Source organism: Danio rerio, chromosome 20 (genome assembly GCF_049306965.1).
Source record: "Danio rerio strain Tuebingen ecotype United States chromosome 20, GRCz12tu, whole genome shotgun sequence".
NCBI classification, from domain to species: Eukaryota; Metazoa; Chordata; class Actinopteri; order Cypriniformes; family Danionidae; genus Danio; species Danio rerio.
The window spans coordinates 49,525,292-49,541,765 of record NC_133195.1 but is presented as its reverse complement, the minus strand read 5'-3'; the positions used below and the strand labels follow the sequence as shown (position 1 = coordinate 49,541,765).

At 36.9% G+C, this 16,474-nt stretch overlaps 3 protein-coding genes across 5 annotated transcripts in view; 1 reads left to right on the top strand and 2 right to left on the bottom strand.

Moving 5' to 3' along the window:
* The window catches only part of taar10a (trace amine-associated receptor 10a), a 92,681-nt gene that overhangs the window by 54,546 nt on the left and 21,661 nt on the right, over positions 1-16,474 (top strand). The window contains exon 3 of one of the 2 annotated variants that reach the window (XM_073933244.1): positions 6,820-6,901. The exons of the other annotated variant lie outside the window; for it this stretch is intronic. The gene's annotated coding sequence lies outside the window, so the exon portion shown is untranslated. The remainder of the gene's footprint in view (positions 1-6,819; positions 6,902-16,474) is intronic. 2 annotated transcript variants of the gene reach the window in all.
* taar13d (trace amine associated receptor 13d) lies at positions 2,229-7,388 on the bottom strand. 2 transcript variants are annotated; one of them, XM_073932031.1, is made up of 2 exons: positions 5,874-7,388; positions 2,229-4,150 (listed from the first exon to the last, which is right to left on the bottom strand). In XM_073932031.1, the coding sequence occupies exon 2, from the start codon at positions 3,257-3,259 to the stop codon at positions 2,234-2,236; it is 1,026 nt and encodes a 341-aa protein (XP_073788132.1). In that variant the 5' UTR covers positions 3,260-4,150; positions 5,874-7,388; the 3' UTR covers positions 2,229-2,233. The 2 variants fall into 2 exon arrangements, with proteins under 2 accessions (XP_073788132.1, NP_001076510.1); NM_001083041.1 differs by lacking the exon at positions 5,874-7,388 and having other exon boundaries at positions 2,234-3,259.
* taar13b (trace amine associated receptor 13b) lies at positions 10,413-11,438 on the bottom strand. Its single transcript, NM_001083042.1, has one exon. It carries the CDS (start codon positions 11,436-11,438, stop codon positions 10,413-10,415), a length of 1,026 nt encoding a protein of 341 aa, NP_001076511.1.

The window sequence follows — 16,474 nt, the reverse complement described above, 5'->3', positions numbered from 1 at the left end:
TAATAACTCCTGTACAGCAGTCCCACAACATTATGACACTCAATGACACTGGCATACCCTGTCAGAAAAGTCTAGTGGCTGTCAACGGCCTTTTTACAGTGTCTGCTCTAATGTTAATGTTGTTTTTGGTGTGTTTACATTAATGTTAATGGCCGCTGTGTAAATGCACAGTACTGTTGTGATCTTATTGCTACATTAGATCGTTATGATAACATAATACATGGCTTCAGTGATTTCCTCAAGATAAATACCAAAAAATAGCACAACTGGAATCACTACAGTAGTCGCCATCATCTGAACTCATATGAAGCAAGAGATCGCGAGGACATACTGTATGATGACGTGTGCAGGTGCTGTAGTGCTGTCCCAGTTCTTAGGGATAAAATTTGAAGCCCTTCTCCTTAACCCTTGGTTGCAAGGGCTAAAGGGAAGGGGTAGGTGTACAAAAACAGAATTGGGATTGGGCCTAAATCTGGCCCTTCATTTCATCAACACACAATGGAACATGCATTTGTTCTTGCATGTATTTGTCATAAGGGTTCAAAAGAATAAGAAGGCTTCAATATCTGCTGAACTTGAATCATCTTTTCAATCTCATCAACTTTTCAATTGCATTCCTTTTGGAAATGAACCTGAAGTTAATCGAAATGAATTGAAATGAAATGAATTGTACCCTAGAACAGGGATTCCCAAACTTTTCAGCCCCAACCCCTAAAATAACAATGCTAGTTTCTCGCGATCCCCAATTCTCTGAGGTGTTTATAAATATATATACCTTGCACTCAAAGGTGCACACATACCAATTGGCCCATGTCAAGCTCTGTACAAGACTTTTGGCTAGCGGAGAAATTAAAATGGTTATGCCTAACTGAGTCTGGTTCTCTCAATGTTTTTTTTCTTCACTCCTATCTGGTGAAGTTTTTTTCCCTCTCCGCTGTCGCCACTGGCTCGCATGGTTCAGGATTGGTAGAGCTACGCATCGATGAATTTGCTCTTCAGTGTTTGAACTCTCAGTAATGATTTTAAATCACACAGAACTGAGCTAAACTGAACTGAGCTGAACTTAAACACTAAAAACTGAACTACACTGTTCCAGTTACTATGACCATTTATGTGAAGCTGCTTTGACACAATCTACATTGTAAAAGCGCTATACAAATAAAGCTGAATTGAATTGAATTGAATCGTTTAATTTTGAAGAATGCCATCCGGAGAGCATCCTTTATGTTCAGTTGTGGCCTGTATTTATTTTTAATGTACGTGAATGCCGCAAAAAGTGTCAAAGTTTAACCTGGTGCCATAAAATCAATGTGCTGCATCTGACAAAACTGCCTATCTTTAATAAAACGTCATCACCCCAGGGGTTGCAAAAGAATCGAAAGGCTGATGGCTTATTTTATGCATGTTGTTTTTTAATGTTCATTATTTACATGTTAACAATGCTACTAATAACTACTATTTTGTTCTTCAGTAGGGTGAAGATAAAATATGGAAATTCTATTGAATTTGATTTTTCAATATTGCCAAGTGACTCAACTCCCAACCCCCCACGTCATTGTCCTGTGAACCCCACTTTGGCAACCACTGCCCTAGCCCTTTATTGTTAGCTTGGACTTGAGTATCGTTTGGGTGCATTTAAGTATAAAAGAAAATAGTGATTACATTTATACAAATAAACCTCAGCATCAAATTAACAGTGCAGCAAAAAAAAGTATGTACAATCATACTAAATGAATAAATCCTGACTAAATTACTGTGCCCAAAACTTCACACACAATATTATTTTTATTTTAAAATTTCTTTACCATCATATCAGAATTAAGTCTTCATTAATCTGTATTTAATTTTGCAATAAATATGCCAGACTCCATTAAATTTTGGCCATGTTTCCCTCATATAGTGGGCAGATTATGGCCTAGCATACCTGGTAATGTATATTTTTGTTTCTTTATACATGTTGTCTCACATCCACCAAAGGATAATAGCCTCACAAAACAATACCATGACTGACATGACACAACACAACACATTCAGTAATACACATCCAGTAATAATAAAATTGATTAGTTTTTTTTTTTTTTACATAATCACTGTTTTTAACAGTTTTTATCTTTAACCAAAATATTAAAATGTTTGCACATATAAAATATCCAATTGTATATACATTAGTTCTATATTTAACTGTCGGAAAGTGTATAAGTATTAGCTGTGCAAATATTAGACTGAAATAAAATCACAAAGTGAAAATATTGATGTCAGATGAGTTTGGCTCAAATATCCTTCTTGTTATAATAAGATAAAGGGTTTTTCTAAACCATGGGTAGAAAAAGCCATATATGATGGGGTTCATGGTTGAGTTAATGTAGCCTAACCAGACAAATGCTTCAAATAGAGCAACCGGTGTGGAAAAGTTTATGTAGGGATCCATCAGAGAGTTAATAAAAAACGGCAACCAGCACATAATAAAAGCACCCACAACTATACCAAGAGTTTTTGCTGCTTTTTGCTCGGATCGTCGAGAGCTTTTAAATGTGCCATCAATTTCATTCTGGTTTGCCTCATTGATTATTCTAGCATGCTTTTTTGCAACTACAAAAATTCTTGCATACAAGCCAATCATGACAGAACAAGGCAAAAAAAAGGTTATTAATGTGTCTAAAACTGACCACAATGCATTGAAATACAGGGTACATCCGCCAACACAGTACATTGATTGAATATATTCATCCAGTCCTTCCATGTTAGCTTTTGAGTACACTAAACCATAAGAATATAATGCAGCCATACTCCAACTTATCATCACCATGACCCATGCAACAGGTATGGTTATCATTGTTGGATACTGAAGCGGAAAACACACAGCCTGATGTCGATCAACAGCAATAAATATAAGGTGAAAAATAGACACTGATGTAAGAAACAGGTCAAAACTTGAGTGAAGCATACAGAAGGTCTCTCCATAGTACCAGCAGCCGTCGACAGAACGGATCATACTGAAAGGCATGACCACCAGTCCAAGCAGTAAGTCCGCCAGCGCAAGAGACATCACCAGGATGTTTGTCGTTGTCTGGAGCTGTTTAAAGTGTGCTATAGAAATAATGACCACTGAATTTCCTAGAATGGTCACAGTCATTGCTGACGCCAATATGAGATACACCACAGTCTGAGTGGACACATGATGTGTGCCTTTAAGACAAGAGTTGTTCACTGCAGGAAAACAAAACTGAGAGGGATCGTATTCTTGTGACGATAAATCCATCCTGCCAAACCAGAACTTTATCTAGTCTACCTGGCCTTTTATATATTCTTCCTTCTCCTTTATGATCCTCCCACTTTATGCACGGGAGCAAATGGCAATCAAACATTATAATTAACTCATTAAAATTAATCCATTCATTTTCTGTCAGCTTAGCCCCTTATTCATCAGGGATCGCCACAGTGGAATGAATCACTAACTTATCCAGCATATGTTTTACACAGCGGATGCCCTTCCAGCTGCAACCTAGTACTGGGAAACACACTCATTCACAGTCATACACTACAGCCAATTAAGTTTGTTCATTTAAAATGAACTAAATTCGCTTATAGTGCATGTGTTTGGACTGTGGGGGAAACCAAAGCACCTACACAAATATGGGGTGAACATTCAAACTCTACACATAAATGCCAACCGACCCACCCGGGACTCAACCAGCGACCTGGACTTGAACACTGTTGCAGTGAGGCAACAGTGCTATCCACTGAGCCACCGTGTCGTCCACTCATTAAAATTAACCGAATTGTTTTTTTATTTAATGGTTTACCATTACTCAATTATTCAACTTGGAACATTTAAAAACAAGAAAATTGTGTAGATAATGATTGTATGCTATTATTGTCATGACTTATTTTCTCTGAGATGAAATGCACTTAGTGCAACATTTCATGAATGGTCTGAAAACCACTTGATGATTATTGTGAATGACCTTACTACCTATGCTTCCAAAGAGTTAATTTGCAAAATAAATGAAAATTTCCATTTTAGTTGGTCACTACAAATTGTAATGGCCAAGTTTCTATGACTATGGGCCCATGAAACTTTTATTTCCTTACTACCCTCGACATTGGGGTGGCCTGTAGGTTTGGGGCATTCCCCAGATGGAGCCTCCACCTGGTGGCATTGCTCCCTACTCCTCCAAGGTGTGTATGTTTTCTTTTTTCCCTGACACCCCAACCCTCTTCACTTTCGTCCACGACAACCCCCCGCTCGTAAAGGGCCAAGAAACCCCCTGTTTCAGCAGGGTGTTTTCACACCTCTAGTTTAGAAAAAGTCAGGAAAGTGGGTGTGTCTAGCTCTGTTTGGGTGGGATTGTCGGGGGAGGGAAAATGGGAAGGATTTGAATAAAAATGGGAGTTCCTATTTGGGCACGCGCTAATTTTCACCGAGGAAAAACAAACACACATGCAGGGGAGAAAGACAGTGTGTTTAATGACGGTGAAATGTTTGACACCGCACATTGTATAAGAGAAAAAAAACTCTGCATATGTCGGTAACTCAGATGCACTCGGTAGGTCAGAAAGCCGTGTGTGTAGACAATCCTGTCACAAAATGCGGCGAAAATTAAACACCACGGTCGGCAATAGTTTGCTTACAGTATTCACGTGTTTACACTCAGAGAGCAGCATTTACAGCGAATCTTTCAGTCCATAATATTGTAGTGATGTTAACGTAAACTAAGTAACTTAGAAATCATTTTGACCAAGGTCTGTCTTTAAACACTGAAAGAGTACAGCTGACCATACAAACTATACCTTTGCCATCTGAATGAACAAAGAAAGGGCACAGATCGCACACACACTCACCAAATCTGTAGACTGAACTATCAACACATACTGGAGCTGCATCTTTTTTTAAAGGAGACGAGCAGCAAATCCGGATTTCTCCATTTCCAGATGAGAAAAGCTCTCAAGTAAAAAAATGTTCTGTACAAATGTATTTCTGCCGCGTGTCGCGTGCACTGTAATCCACACGTGAGTTCAGCAGCGCTCTCATAGAGAGAAAATAAAAAACAAAACCTTTACTGCAGCACATTATAAAAGCAACACTGACGACCCGTATCTCCAAACATTTCTTATTCTTTTCCCACTTCTTTTGGAAACATGACGTGGCGTCTCTCTGCCTTCTGAACACTGTTTCAGGTACTAAGAAATGGCCTGTTTCCACTGAGTGGTACGTTACGGTTCGGTTTGGTACGCTTTTATGGTCATTTCCACTGTCAATAAGCGTACCGAACCAAGCCGTACTGTACAACTTTTTCAGCACCCTTTCGAAAGGGTACCAAAAACGAGAAACTGTGTACCAAAAGGTGGAGTTACACATGCAGCCAAGTGCTGATTGGTTACAGAGATACGTCACAAGCTCGCGGAGCTAGACAGAATGTAAACAAAGGATCCGCCATGTTCTAATACACAGCCGAGAGATTACATGGATATACTATATGCTTATAATAAAGAGCCATGGATGACCTGAGCTCAAACAAACCTTTTCGCCGTTTTGATGAACAGACACAAAGCCAAGAAGAACAAAATCTGCCGTGCGCAGTTGTTGCTTTACGAGCCCGTCTAAAAGTGCGAGCGGTATTCACTTTCTTCCGGGAGCGCGCAATCGCCTCTGTATTTGATATAATGAACTTCTTGAGCTGATGATAATAACGTGTGCGTGATTATTGAAGTGTCTCCGTCATCTGATCCATTCAGAAAGAAAAGGACAAGCGCGAGAGTAAAGCGTGAAAAAAAAAGAGAAGCCCAGCAAAACACAGGAGCAAAAGTGTTTTAGCAACCTGAATCATGAACAAACTGCCATGTTTATCTTCGCCCTTTGCACTATTATGAACTTGGAATGACAAAATTACTCTGTAACAGAGCTTACATGTGCTGCTGAAGACTACAGACACAGATGAGAGGTTTGCGCTGACTGTGGGCTATATTGCGTGTGTTTTTAAACTCAAATAAGTACTAAATGAATGATCTGTGTAGTTTATCTGTAATTAATAATATATATTGGGGACTGTAAGGGGCTATATGTGTTCATATATGTTGCATTTATATATTTATTTTATATAATTACAGACGTTACAGTAGCCTATTCTGCACTGTCATTGATCTGCAGTTATAATCAAATCATGTTCATAGAACAGTTATTAATAAACATTTATAAACAAGTATTTATGTGTATAAAGCATCTGTTTTTTGAGAAGTGCTGCTCATATGATATGTAAACGACCCGTACAGCTTTACTATAGACATTTATTCGAGCGAGCATGACGTCGACTTAAACTTTATGTCTTACACCACGCCCACCAAAAGGGTACCCTTTGTGGTGAATACGCAAGCCTGATAAAGGTGACCCGTACCGACCCGAACCGTACCGTACTGTATCGGTCTGTGGAAACGAGCCAAAAGCTAGCATGCATATTAATGAAGTTGCAGCGCATTCACAATAGAGCGCGCTGACTGGTGTAAACCAAGCCATACTCCTGAATCAATGCAACATACTCAGAGACGTAATACGGAACTCCTAGGTACAGACATCCAGTCTACACGCTGGAATACACGCTAAGATCTCATGGCCGTGACGCAGCTTCAAAAATTTGATTCAAAACGAAAGTACGAATTTGCTCAAAGTAATGCAAAAACAACCAATTTTCACTTTTTAGTGTAATATATGTGTCCTAACAGTGTTTTTAGCAATGTGGGACACATATACGACTGTCAACAGCTGTTTTGATGTTTTGTGAACCTTTTAACTTTTGTCCGCGACACCTTCTTTTTCATTCTTAGGTAAAATGCCGGATCCATTGTCGTTCATGAGATTTGTTGCTGCTGGTGATGGCCACGGGCGCCTGCAGGACTTCATTCCAAGGTATGCACAAATCCAGCACCGCCCCGCCCCCTTCCGATGGCTGTTATTTCAGTACTCAAACATTAAATAACGAATGCATCAAGTACAATAAAAACAATTTTTAAAAATAATTTAGCAAAATTCTGCTCGTTTTATCTTTGTATTTTTATTATTTTATTTTTGTTAGTTTTAATATTTTATTGTCTTCATAATTAAAGCTATGGACAAAATCCTGATTGACATTTTAGAAAATAGTTTGCGTAGCTACCCAGTATTAAAGATCACCGAGAAAAAAAATATTTTTATAAAACATTTTATTATTATTTTTCAGTAAAAACTATACCGATATTTAGGAATCTATATTTATTTTATTTATTCATTAATTTGACTTGTTTATTGGTGCATAGGCTATAATTTAACTGGTTATAATGTTTCATGGATATAGTATGTAGCTATAGGATTTTGAACATCAATAATGTTAAGCGTGTCTTTATTCGATGCACAGCAGAAAAAAAAAGTTTTGTTCCAGTGCATGTAGCTGTTGGTAAAGTTCTCTCCTGGAGTCCTCAGTGGAGAAACAACCGTAACCATACCCAAGTGTTCTCAGAACGGTTTGGCACGATAGTTGAAAAGCAGGCAGATGTAGTGTATACCGTTTAATAATCAATTAAAATTATGTCACAAATAAATAAATAAATAAAAAGCGACATTAATTCCCGCCCTCTCATTTTAGGTACGCATAGTGCGTACAGTCGTACGGCTGCAAGCAACACTGGTGACGGCATGCGTTACTTTTACACTATTTGTTATTGTTGGATTGTTTTAGTAAATTGTGCAGTGTTCAGTGTGCTGACTGTGGATTCATTTTGCACTATAATTAGTCAGTGCTAATGTTGTATTATTAGTGAAATGAACAGAGTTGATTTTGCAGAAGAATTAGTCAATGCTAATGTTGCATTATTATTTTATGAGCTATCTGACAACATTTGTATATATTACTGCAAATAAATAAAAAAAAATGTGCCATGTTGAAAAGCATTCATGGTGGCTCAGTGGTTAGCACTGTCGCCTCACAGCAAGAAGGTTGCTGGTTCGAGGCCTGTCAGTTCTCTTTCTGTGGGTGCATATGTATAATGCATTTGTATTTATACAGGTAGGTGCCGTTAGTCTACCTTTACACTATCATTAACACTTTCATGGGTTTGTAGTAATTATAGTAAATCTAGCCTCTTAGTTTAACTTTTAAAGCTGCAACAGAGAGTGGAACGTGTCCAATTGTCATGAATGTAATGCAAAGAACATGAAGATAGTCAGTTTCTGCTCAATATTACTGGAAAATGACCTCTGCTTGCTGTGTGTCAGTCAAGCTTATTTTTTTGCCTTGTCTTCAATAGTGGCTCTCTTCTGTGATTTTTGTATTATATACAGTTGAAATCAGAATTATTTTCCCCCTTTGAATTGTTTTTCTTTTTTTTATATTTCCCAAATGATGTTTAACAGAGCAAGGAAATTTTCACAGTATGTCTGATAATATTTTTTCTTCTGGATAAAGTGTCATTTATTTTATTTCAGCTAGAATAAAAGCGGTTATTAATTTTTTAAACATCATTTTAAGGACAAAATTATAAGCACCTTTAGGCTAATTTTTTTTCCGATAGTTTACAGAACAAACCATCATTATACAATAACTTGACTAATTACCCTAACCTGCCTAGTTAATGTAATTAGTTAAGCCTTTATATGACTTAACTGTCATCATAGCAAAGATAAAATAAATCAGTTATTAGAAACAAGTTATTAAAACTATTATGTTTAAAAATGTGTTGAAAAAAATCTGCTCTCTGTTAAACAGAAATTGGGAAAAAAATGAACAGGAGGTCTAATAATTCAGGGGGGCTAATAATTATGACTTCAACTGTATATTATTACATCTTTCTTTTTATTTTCGTTCTTTTATAACCTGTTTTAATACCTTTTAATCTGTTTTTTTAATCACTTTTATTATTTGTTTTTATTTTCTTATACTTGTCTCTTTTATTCCTGTTTATGTCAAGCATTTTAATTGTCATTGTGTATGAAATGTGCAATATAAATAAACCTTGCCTTGCATTCAAAATCAGAAAACAAAATGCTCAAATAATGACCACCCAGTTAATGTATACTTGGGTATGGTCCACAGTGTGCTTTAGTACAGAAATAGTGTTCACGACTAACCATGACAACAAATGAACCCAAGTGTGCAGAAAAAAGGTGCTAGAATGAAAGCCCCCTCATACAGACTGGGTAAATACACACTGAATGTATACAACCTGACAAAATTCTGACCTAAGCTTTTATTTTATGCCACTTTCAAATGTGGTATAGTGTCTAATTATTATTTATTGAATAAAAGTCTTGATTATTCTGAATTTAATGTTATACATAATGCTTACAATATCTTTAAAGTGTTACAAAATGATTTACTCATAGGGCAAGATTTGGACCTGTTACATCTATTAATGCTTAAAATGCAGTCATGTCTGTCTCTCCATGTACAGTTGAAGTCAGAATTATTAGTCTCCCTGAATTATTAGTCCCCCTGTTAATTTTCCCCCCAATTTCTGTTCAACAGAGAGAAGATTTTTTTAACACATTTTTAAACATAATAGTTTTAATAGCTCATTTCTATTAACGGATTTATTTTATCTTTGCCATGATGACAGTAAATAATATTTGACTTGATATTTTTCAAGCTTAACGTGACATTTAAAGGCTTAACTAGGTTAATTAGGTTAACTAGTCAGGTTAGGTTAATTAGGCAAGTTAATGTATAATGATGGTTTGTTCTGTAGACTATCGAAAAAAAAATTGCCTAAAGAAGCTAATAATTTTGACCTTAAAATGGTTTAAAAAAAACATAATGTGGCCAAAATAAAACAAATAAGACTTTCTCCTGAAGAAAACAATATTATCAGACATAAAAACTGTTGCTCTGTTAAACATCATTTGGGAAATATATATATATATATATATATATATTTTAAAAAAATATATATATATATATATTCAGAATTATTAGCTCCTTGATGCAAGTATTCAGAATTATTAGCTCCTCTCTGTTTTTGTTATATATATAAATATATATATATATAAATATATATAAATAAATATATATATATATATATATATATATATATATAAAATATATATATATATATATATATATATATATATATATATATATATATATATATATATATATATATATATATATATATATATATAACAAAAACAGAGAGGAGCTAATAATTCTGAATACTTGCATCACAATTCAATACCATTATTGACATGACACAACACATGTATATGTGCATGATACATTCAGTAATACTGAGGAAAGAAATATTATCTTTGCAATGAATCTGTTTCATCTGTGAATTTTATTCACAGCTAAAACATCTAATCTTACACAGTTCTTTATTTAACTGTCAAAAAGTGTAATTACATCAGACTGTTGTCTAATATGCAAACAGTGCAGTGACACTGAAAGAAATCACACAGTGAAAACATTGATGTCAGATGAGTTTGGCTCAAATATCTTCAATGATACAATGAGGGAAAGGGTTTTTCTAAACCATGGGTAGAAAAAGCCATATATGATGGGATTTATGGTTGAGTTAACGTAGCCTAACCAGACAAGTGCATCAAACAGAGCAACTGGGGTGGAAAAGTTGATGTACGCATCCAACGTTGAGTTAATAAAAAACGGCAACCAGCACATAATAAAAGCACCCACGACAATACCAAGTGTCTTTGCTGCTTTTCTTTCAGATCGCCGAGAGCTTTTAAACAGATTCTCATTTTCATTCGGGTTTGCCTCAGTGATTACTCTTGCATGCTTTTTTGCAACAACAAATATTCTGATGTATAGTCCGACCATGACAAAACTAGGGAAGAAAAAGGTTATAAATGTGTCTAAAACAGACCACAATTTATTCATAAGCAGACTGCAATGTCCCATACAGTATATCGATTCAATATATTCCTCCAGTCCTTCCATATTAGCCTTTGAATACATCAGGCTATATGAAAAAATTGCAATCACAGCCCAGCTTATCATCACCATGACCCATGCAACAGATATGGTTATTCTTGTTGGGTACTGAAGCGGATAACACACAGCCTGATGTCGATCAACAGCAATACAAACAAGATGCAAAATAGACACTGATGTGAGGAACAAGTCAAAAGTTGAGTGAAGCAAACAGAAGGTCTCTCCATAGTACCAGCAGCCGTCGACAGAACGGATCATACTGAAAGGCATGACCACCAGTCCAAGCAGCAGGTCCGCCAGAGCCAGAGACATCACCAGGATGTTTGTCGGTGTCTGGAGCTGTTTAAAGTGTGCTATAGAAATAATGACCACTGAATTTCCTAGAACGGTCACAGTCATTGCTGACGCCAATACGAGATACACCACAGTCTGAGTGGAGACATGATGTGTGCCTTTAAGACAAGAGTTGTTCACTGCAGGAAAACAAAACTGAGAGGGGTCGTATTCTTGTGATGATAAATCCATCATGAGTTATAGGGTCTTCTGTTTTAGTTAGTGTAGTTGGGGTTTTAAATACTCTGCATGTCTTTTATGATCCTCCCACATCATGTATGCGAGCGAATGACAATCAACCACTCATTAAAATTAAGAGAAAGAAATGTAATTATTAAAATGTTATGGTTTGTCCTTTATAGAACCGACGCAAGGCATAAGTGAACTAAGCATCTGCTTGGGGCGCCCATGGCCACCAGGGGGACTCCATGAGTACATGAAATGACTTTTTTTGTTTTGACTGAGTGACTAAAGTAATATAATAATAATCATAATTAATAAAATAACAAGAAAAATCTTGCGTTCAGCTGTTTTTTTTCCATCAAATTTTTGTTTAATCAAAGATTGAATTATTACACATAGGTTTTTGTCTCATACTTTTATAATTTTACGACAGTAGCCATGCAATAAGCAGGATAATGTACATCTAGGTGGTTGTTTTCAAGCCAATGGTCGGCCGTTGAGCTTTATCAGGCTGTTGGTCAGCATCGGTATGGCTAGTTGTTTTCATGTGTACCATACTTCGCCTCTCATTGGGTTAATGTTGAATCGAGTTGGCCAGTCACCGTCAGCTGAAGATAGCACTCGGATTGGTTGTTCAGCAACAAATTAGAGGGCGAGAACAATAGCTGAATTGGATGTATGGAGGTAAACAATTCAAGTCAAGAAGGAACACAAATGTTACGGTCCCTAATTTAACCCTCTACCGCCTGGTGTTGCCATATGGCAACATAGTATTTATGTTAATTTCCCTGCCACTGTTTCTTTAAGACCAACGTTCTAATTTTTTGTTGGAAAGAGAAGACCTTAGTTTAGCCAATGATGTGTTTTGGTTAAGTCACATGACATGCAGTGTTTTTCTTTGGAGTGATTTCTGACAGACTGGCGTTTATTGTGAGTAGTTGCTGAATGCATATGCAAACGTCAATAAAAACAAAGGGCCCTATCATACACCCGGCGCAGTGTGGCGCAAGGCGTGGCGCAATAGTCTTTTGCTAGTTTCAGCTTGGTGCAAGAGTCGTTTTGAGGCGTTGTGCGACGCTGTTTAAATAGCAAATGCATTAGCGCTCATTTGTGCACCCATAGGCGTTCTGGTCTAAAAAGGAAGGCGTTCTGAGGCGGACTGCTGGTGCGTTGCTGTTTTGAGAAACTATAATAGATTTTTCATTAGACCAAAACTAACCCGGTCTAAACTCCAGCGCAGAGTTGCGCCTCGCTTACGCACTGCTTAATACGCACAAGAGAGCAATAGGCAAATATCTTTAGATATGAAAAAATTTAAATATTAGGGATATATATAGTATATAATAAGAATAGATATAGGATATAAATATAAAGGATTAAAATATTACAAAACATTATTTTCTAGCCTACATAAATATGAAAAATCACTGCTTTTATGACTTCTTTAACTCGGGAGGCTTTTTTAGTTCATTCATAACAATTTGCTTTTGTATAATATTATTATCAGCAGTATTATTTATTATATCCATATTTACATTTGTTTTATTAAAAACAAGCTTAGATTTGTCCACCTGTCAGGTTTTAGACCATATGGGGCATGGCAGGTGTATTTGGAAATAACTCAGTATTTTGACCACACTTTGTTATTATTGTTCATTTATTCGTTTGCTGGAAATTAGAACTGAATTTAGAAATAGTTTTGAAACGAATATTTGCGTTTAACAAACAAAAGTATTTATTTATAGACTAATTGATGTCTGTGCGTAAAGGTTTCCCTATCCAAGAGCGAATGTGAAAGTAGTTTCATTATCTCTCATTCTCACGCAGTAGATGCTCTGTTTAACAGTTTTCTGTTAAAAAAAACTGTTAACTGTTTGCTTGTGAAATGGTAATTTTTTCCACTTAGACTTACTTTGCGTCCTGTAAATAGCGAATGCGCTCTTGGCGCGACGCAGCTGACTCTTAAAGGGAATGGGAGATGAGACTCTAATTGGTCTCAAAACAAACCTATAACTCATTAAGAAAATAAACTCAACCCTTTTAGATCATGCGCCATGGCGCAAGGCAGATTTCCCGTCCTTAAATGAGCAAAAACGCGTCCTGAGACGCCCTGAAAGCATTTGCGCCCTGCGTTTTGCACTCTGCGCATGGACCGTCAAAATAGAGCCCAAAGGATCAAATTATGTCAGATCCTTAAAAAAAATCTGAAACATCACCTCCAGTAAGTTATTATGACATACTCACAGTAAATTTTTTTAAAATAAAATTAGTTTTTTGCAAATCGATCAAATGTGTATGTTGCCAAATGGCAACACTGTCCAGTAATGGAATGTGCAATATTGCAATGGGTTAGCTAGCAAGGTCAGCTGTGAACTTTTAAGTTGTAACAATAACAACATGAATGCTAGTAATATAATGTTGATTAGTCATGAGTCAATGGCATTTGCATTATGGATAAAATATCATTTTAATGGCAATACTATGTTTGAATTTATATGAATACAGGGAACAGTGTATTAGCGAGCACCACCATGTTCTATGGTAAGTGAAAGAAGAAAAGGACAGAACTGGCTCTTCCTGCAGATGAAAGTGAGGGTGAGATGGGTTTTAGTGACCATAAGAATGATGCAGATTAGACATTTGATAAGAGCAGTGATAGAGACAGTTCAAGTATGTTGGCTCTGAGGCAGATAAGACAGGTGTAGTATAGTATATAGTATAATATATAAACATTGTTAACTAGTAGCTACAGTATTCTGATGTATCTGGATATACTAGACTTGCTATTGGAATAAATAAAAAGAAAGCTGTTGGAATATGAGTTGTTGGAAAGTATGTATAAGGTGTAATTTATTAGCAGGCAGCTAGCTCTCTGCAACTCTCACATGGTCGCCCACTGAAGCTAAGCAGGGCTGCGCCCAGTCAGTACCTGGATGGGAGACCACATGGGAAAGCTAAGTTGCTGCCGGAAGTGGTGTTAGTGAGGCCAGCAGGGGGTGCCCAACCAGCGGTCTGTGTGGGTCCTAATGCCCCCGTATAGTGACAGGTAGTGGTGGGCAAAGCGAGGCTTCATGAAACACTGAAACAATCGAAGCAAATGAGTCGAAACGTTTTGAAACCCCACTCTACGGTGACACCTAGTGGTCATTTTTTATGTATTGCACTGAAACAGCTTCAGCACGAACATTTTAGCAAATTGAGGTATTAAACCCCACTTTGTAAAAGATTATATTTATGAGGTTTAGTGGAGCGGTTAAGGTTTCTGACTTCCATGTGGGATAGTGGGTTCGAATCCAGGCTAATACAGCTATTTTGAAATGCTTTAATACCAGTTGATAATGCTTTGTTCTTGTTTCGTTTTGTTTCAACATTGGTCTGACATCCGAATAAACACTTTGTCTTGTTTTGGTATTAAAACAGGGTTGTTGCTAGATCAGACACAGTTGTGGCCAGAAGGTATCAAGAATTATTTATATTATTTATTAAACTTCCCATTTATTGTATTTCATTAACGTCTACCCAAACCCTAAACCCAACCATCACAGTACTGTAAAAATATTTATTATTGTTTTAGTGTTACAAAAATGATGCTATATTGATGGCGTATCCGCAGCTGTAATCTATTTAGGCTACACCATAAAACAGAAACATGATTAAAATACATAAAACCATGATTTGAGAGTATTTCTACAAGTCGGGATCCGAACCCAAAAGTCATGGGAAGCATAGTAACAGCATGCACACGCACAGTCCACTAGGCCATATGAGACAGGTAAGGGGTCTGACCCCGGCAGTTACATGTAGATTCGCCAGGTCTCGAAACGCTTTTTAACTGATCGATGCTTTGAATCACTTTAGTCACGTGACTTTGGTGTTTCGGATCATGCTTCGGTGCATTGTTTCGAAACACTTGCGCTTTGGGATCTTGAATCTGTGTCGAAACGTCAGTTTCACGTCAGCCATCCCCAGTGACAGGGACTCTATACTGCTCAGTGAGCACTGTCTTTCGGATGAGACGTTAAACCGAGGTCCTGACTCTCTGTGGTCGTAAAAAATCCCAGGATGTCTTTTGAAAAAGAGTAGGGGTTTCACCCTGGGATCCTGGCCAAATCTGCCCACTGCCTCTTTCCATCATGGCCTCCTAACCATCCCCATATCATAGTTGGCTTCATCACTCTGTCTCCTCTCCACCAATCAGCTGGTGTTTAGTTTGCGGTCTTGCACAAAATGGCTGCCGTCACGTCATCCAGGTGGATGATGCACACTGGTGGTGGATAAGGAAATTCCCCCATATGTGTAAAGGGCTTTGACTGGCCAGAAAAGCGCTACAGTATATAAATGTAAGGAATTATTCTTATTCTTATTGTTATGAGTTCTTTGTTAAAGCTCATAATACTGCAACACCAATTAAACCATTTCACACAACAAAATTATTAATTATAAGGAAAGTTCTACATTTGAAATTTCTAAGTTAGATCCACTGTCGGACGTCGTTGCTATATGGCAACATTTCATAAAGTACCTTAAAAATATTTTTTTTCCAATTTTTTTTTACAGCACTTCAAGTTAATACGACGAAAAGTCCTACATGACGTAATAGTTTAATTTCAGTGTTTACATCAATAATGCCACTGTTATATGCATACTCCACATGTCTTAATTCCATTTAGTTCAATTATGACTTTAGTTGCATTGAAGTAATCAAAAATTGCTGTTTACATGGTAGACTCTTAATCAGAGTATTGTCTTAATCATATTGGCGCCTATGTAAGCATACTCTATGTTTGACTCAACCACACTTGTCAGGGCTCTGCGAACTTGGCTTTGCGAAGCAAGATTTTCTGTACGTACATACATCAAAAGCAAGTAGACTATGGCTTACGCTTATTGACAGTGGAAGATGATTTACGATTAGCTGTGTCAGGAATCCAATCACAGATTTGCATGTTGTACTCAGAGAAACAGGCTTATGACACTGAATCAGGTAAGCTATGTTTTTCAAAGTAATTAATTGGACAAACTTGGGGGGACATGTGTCCTAAAAG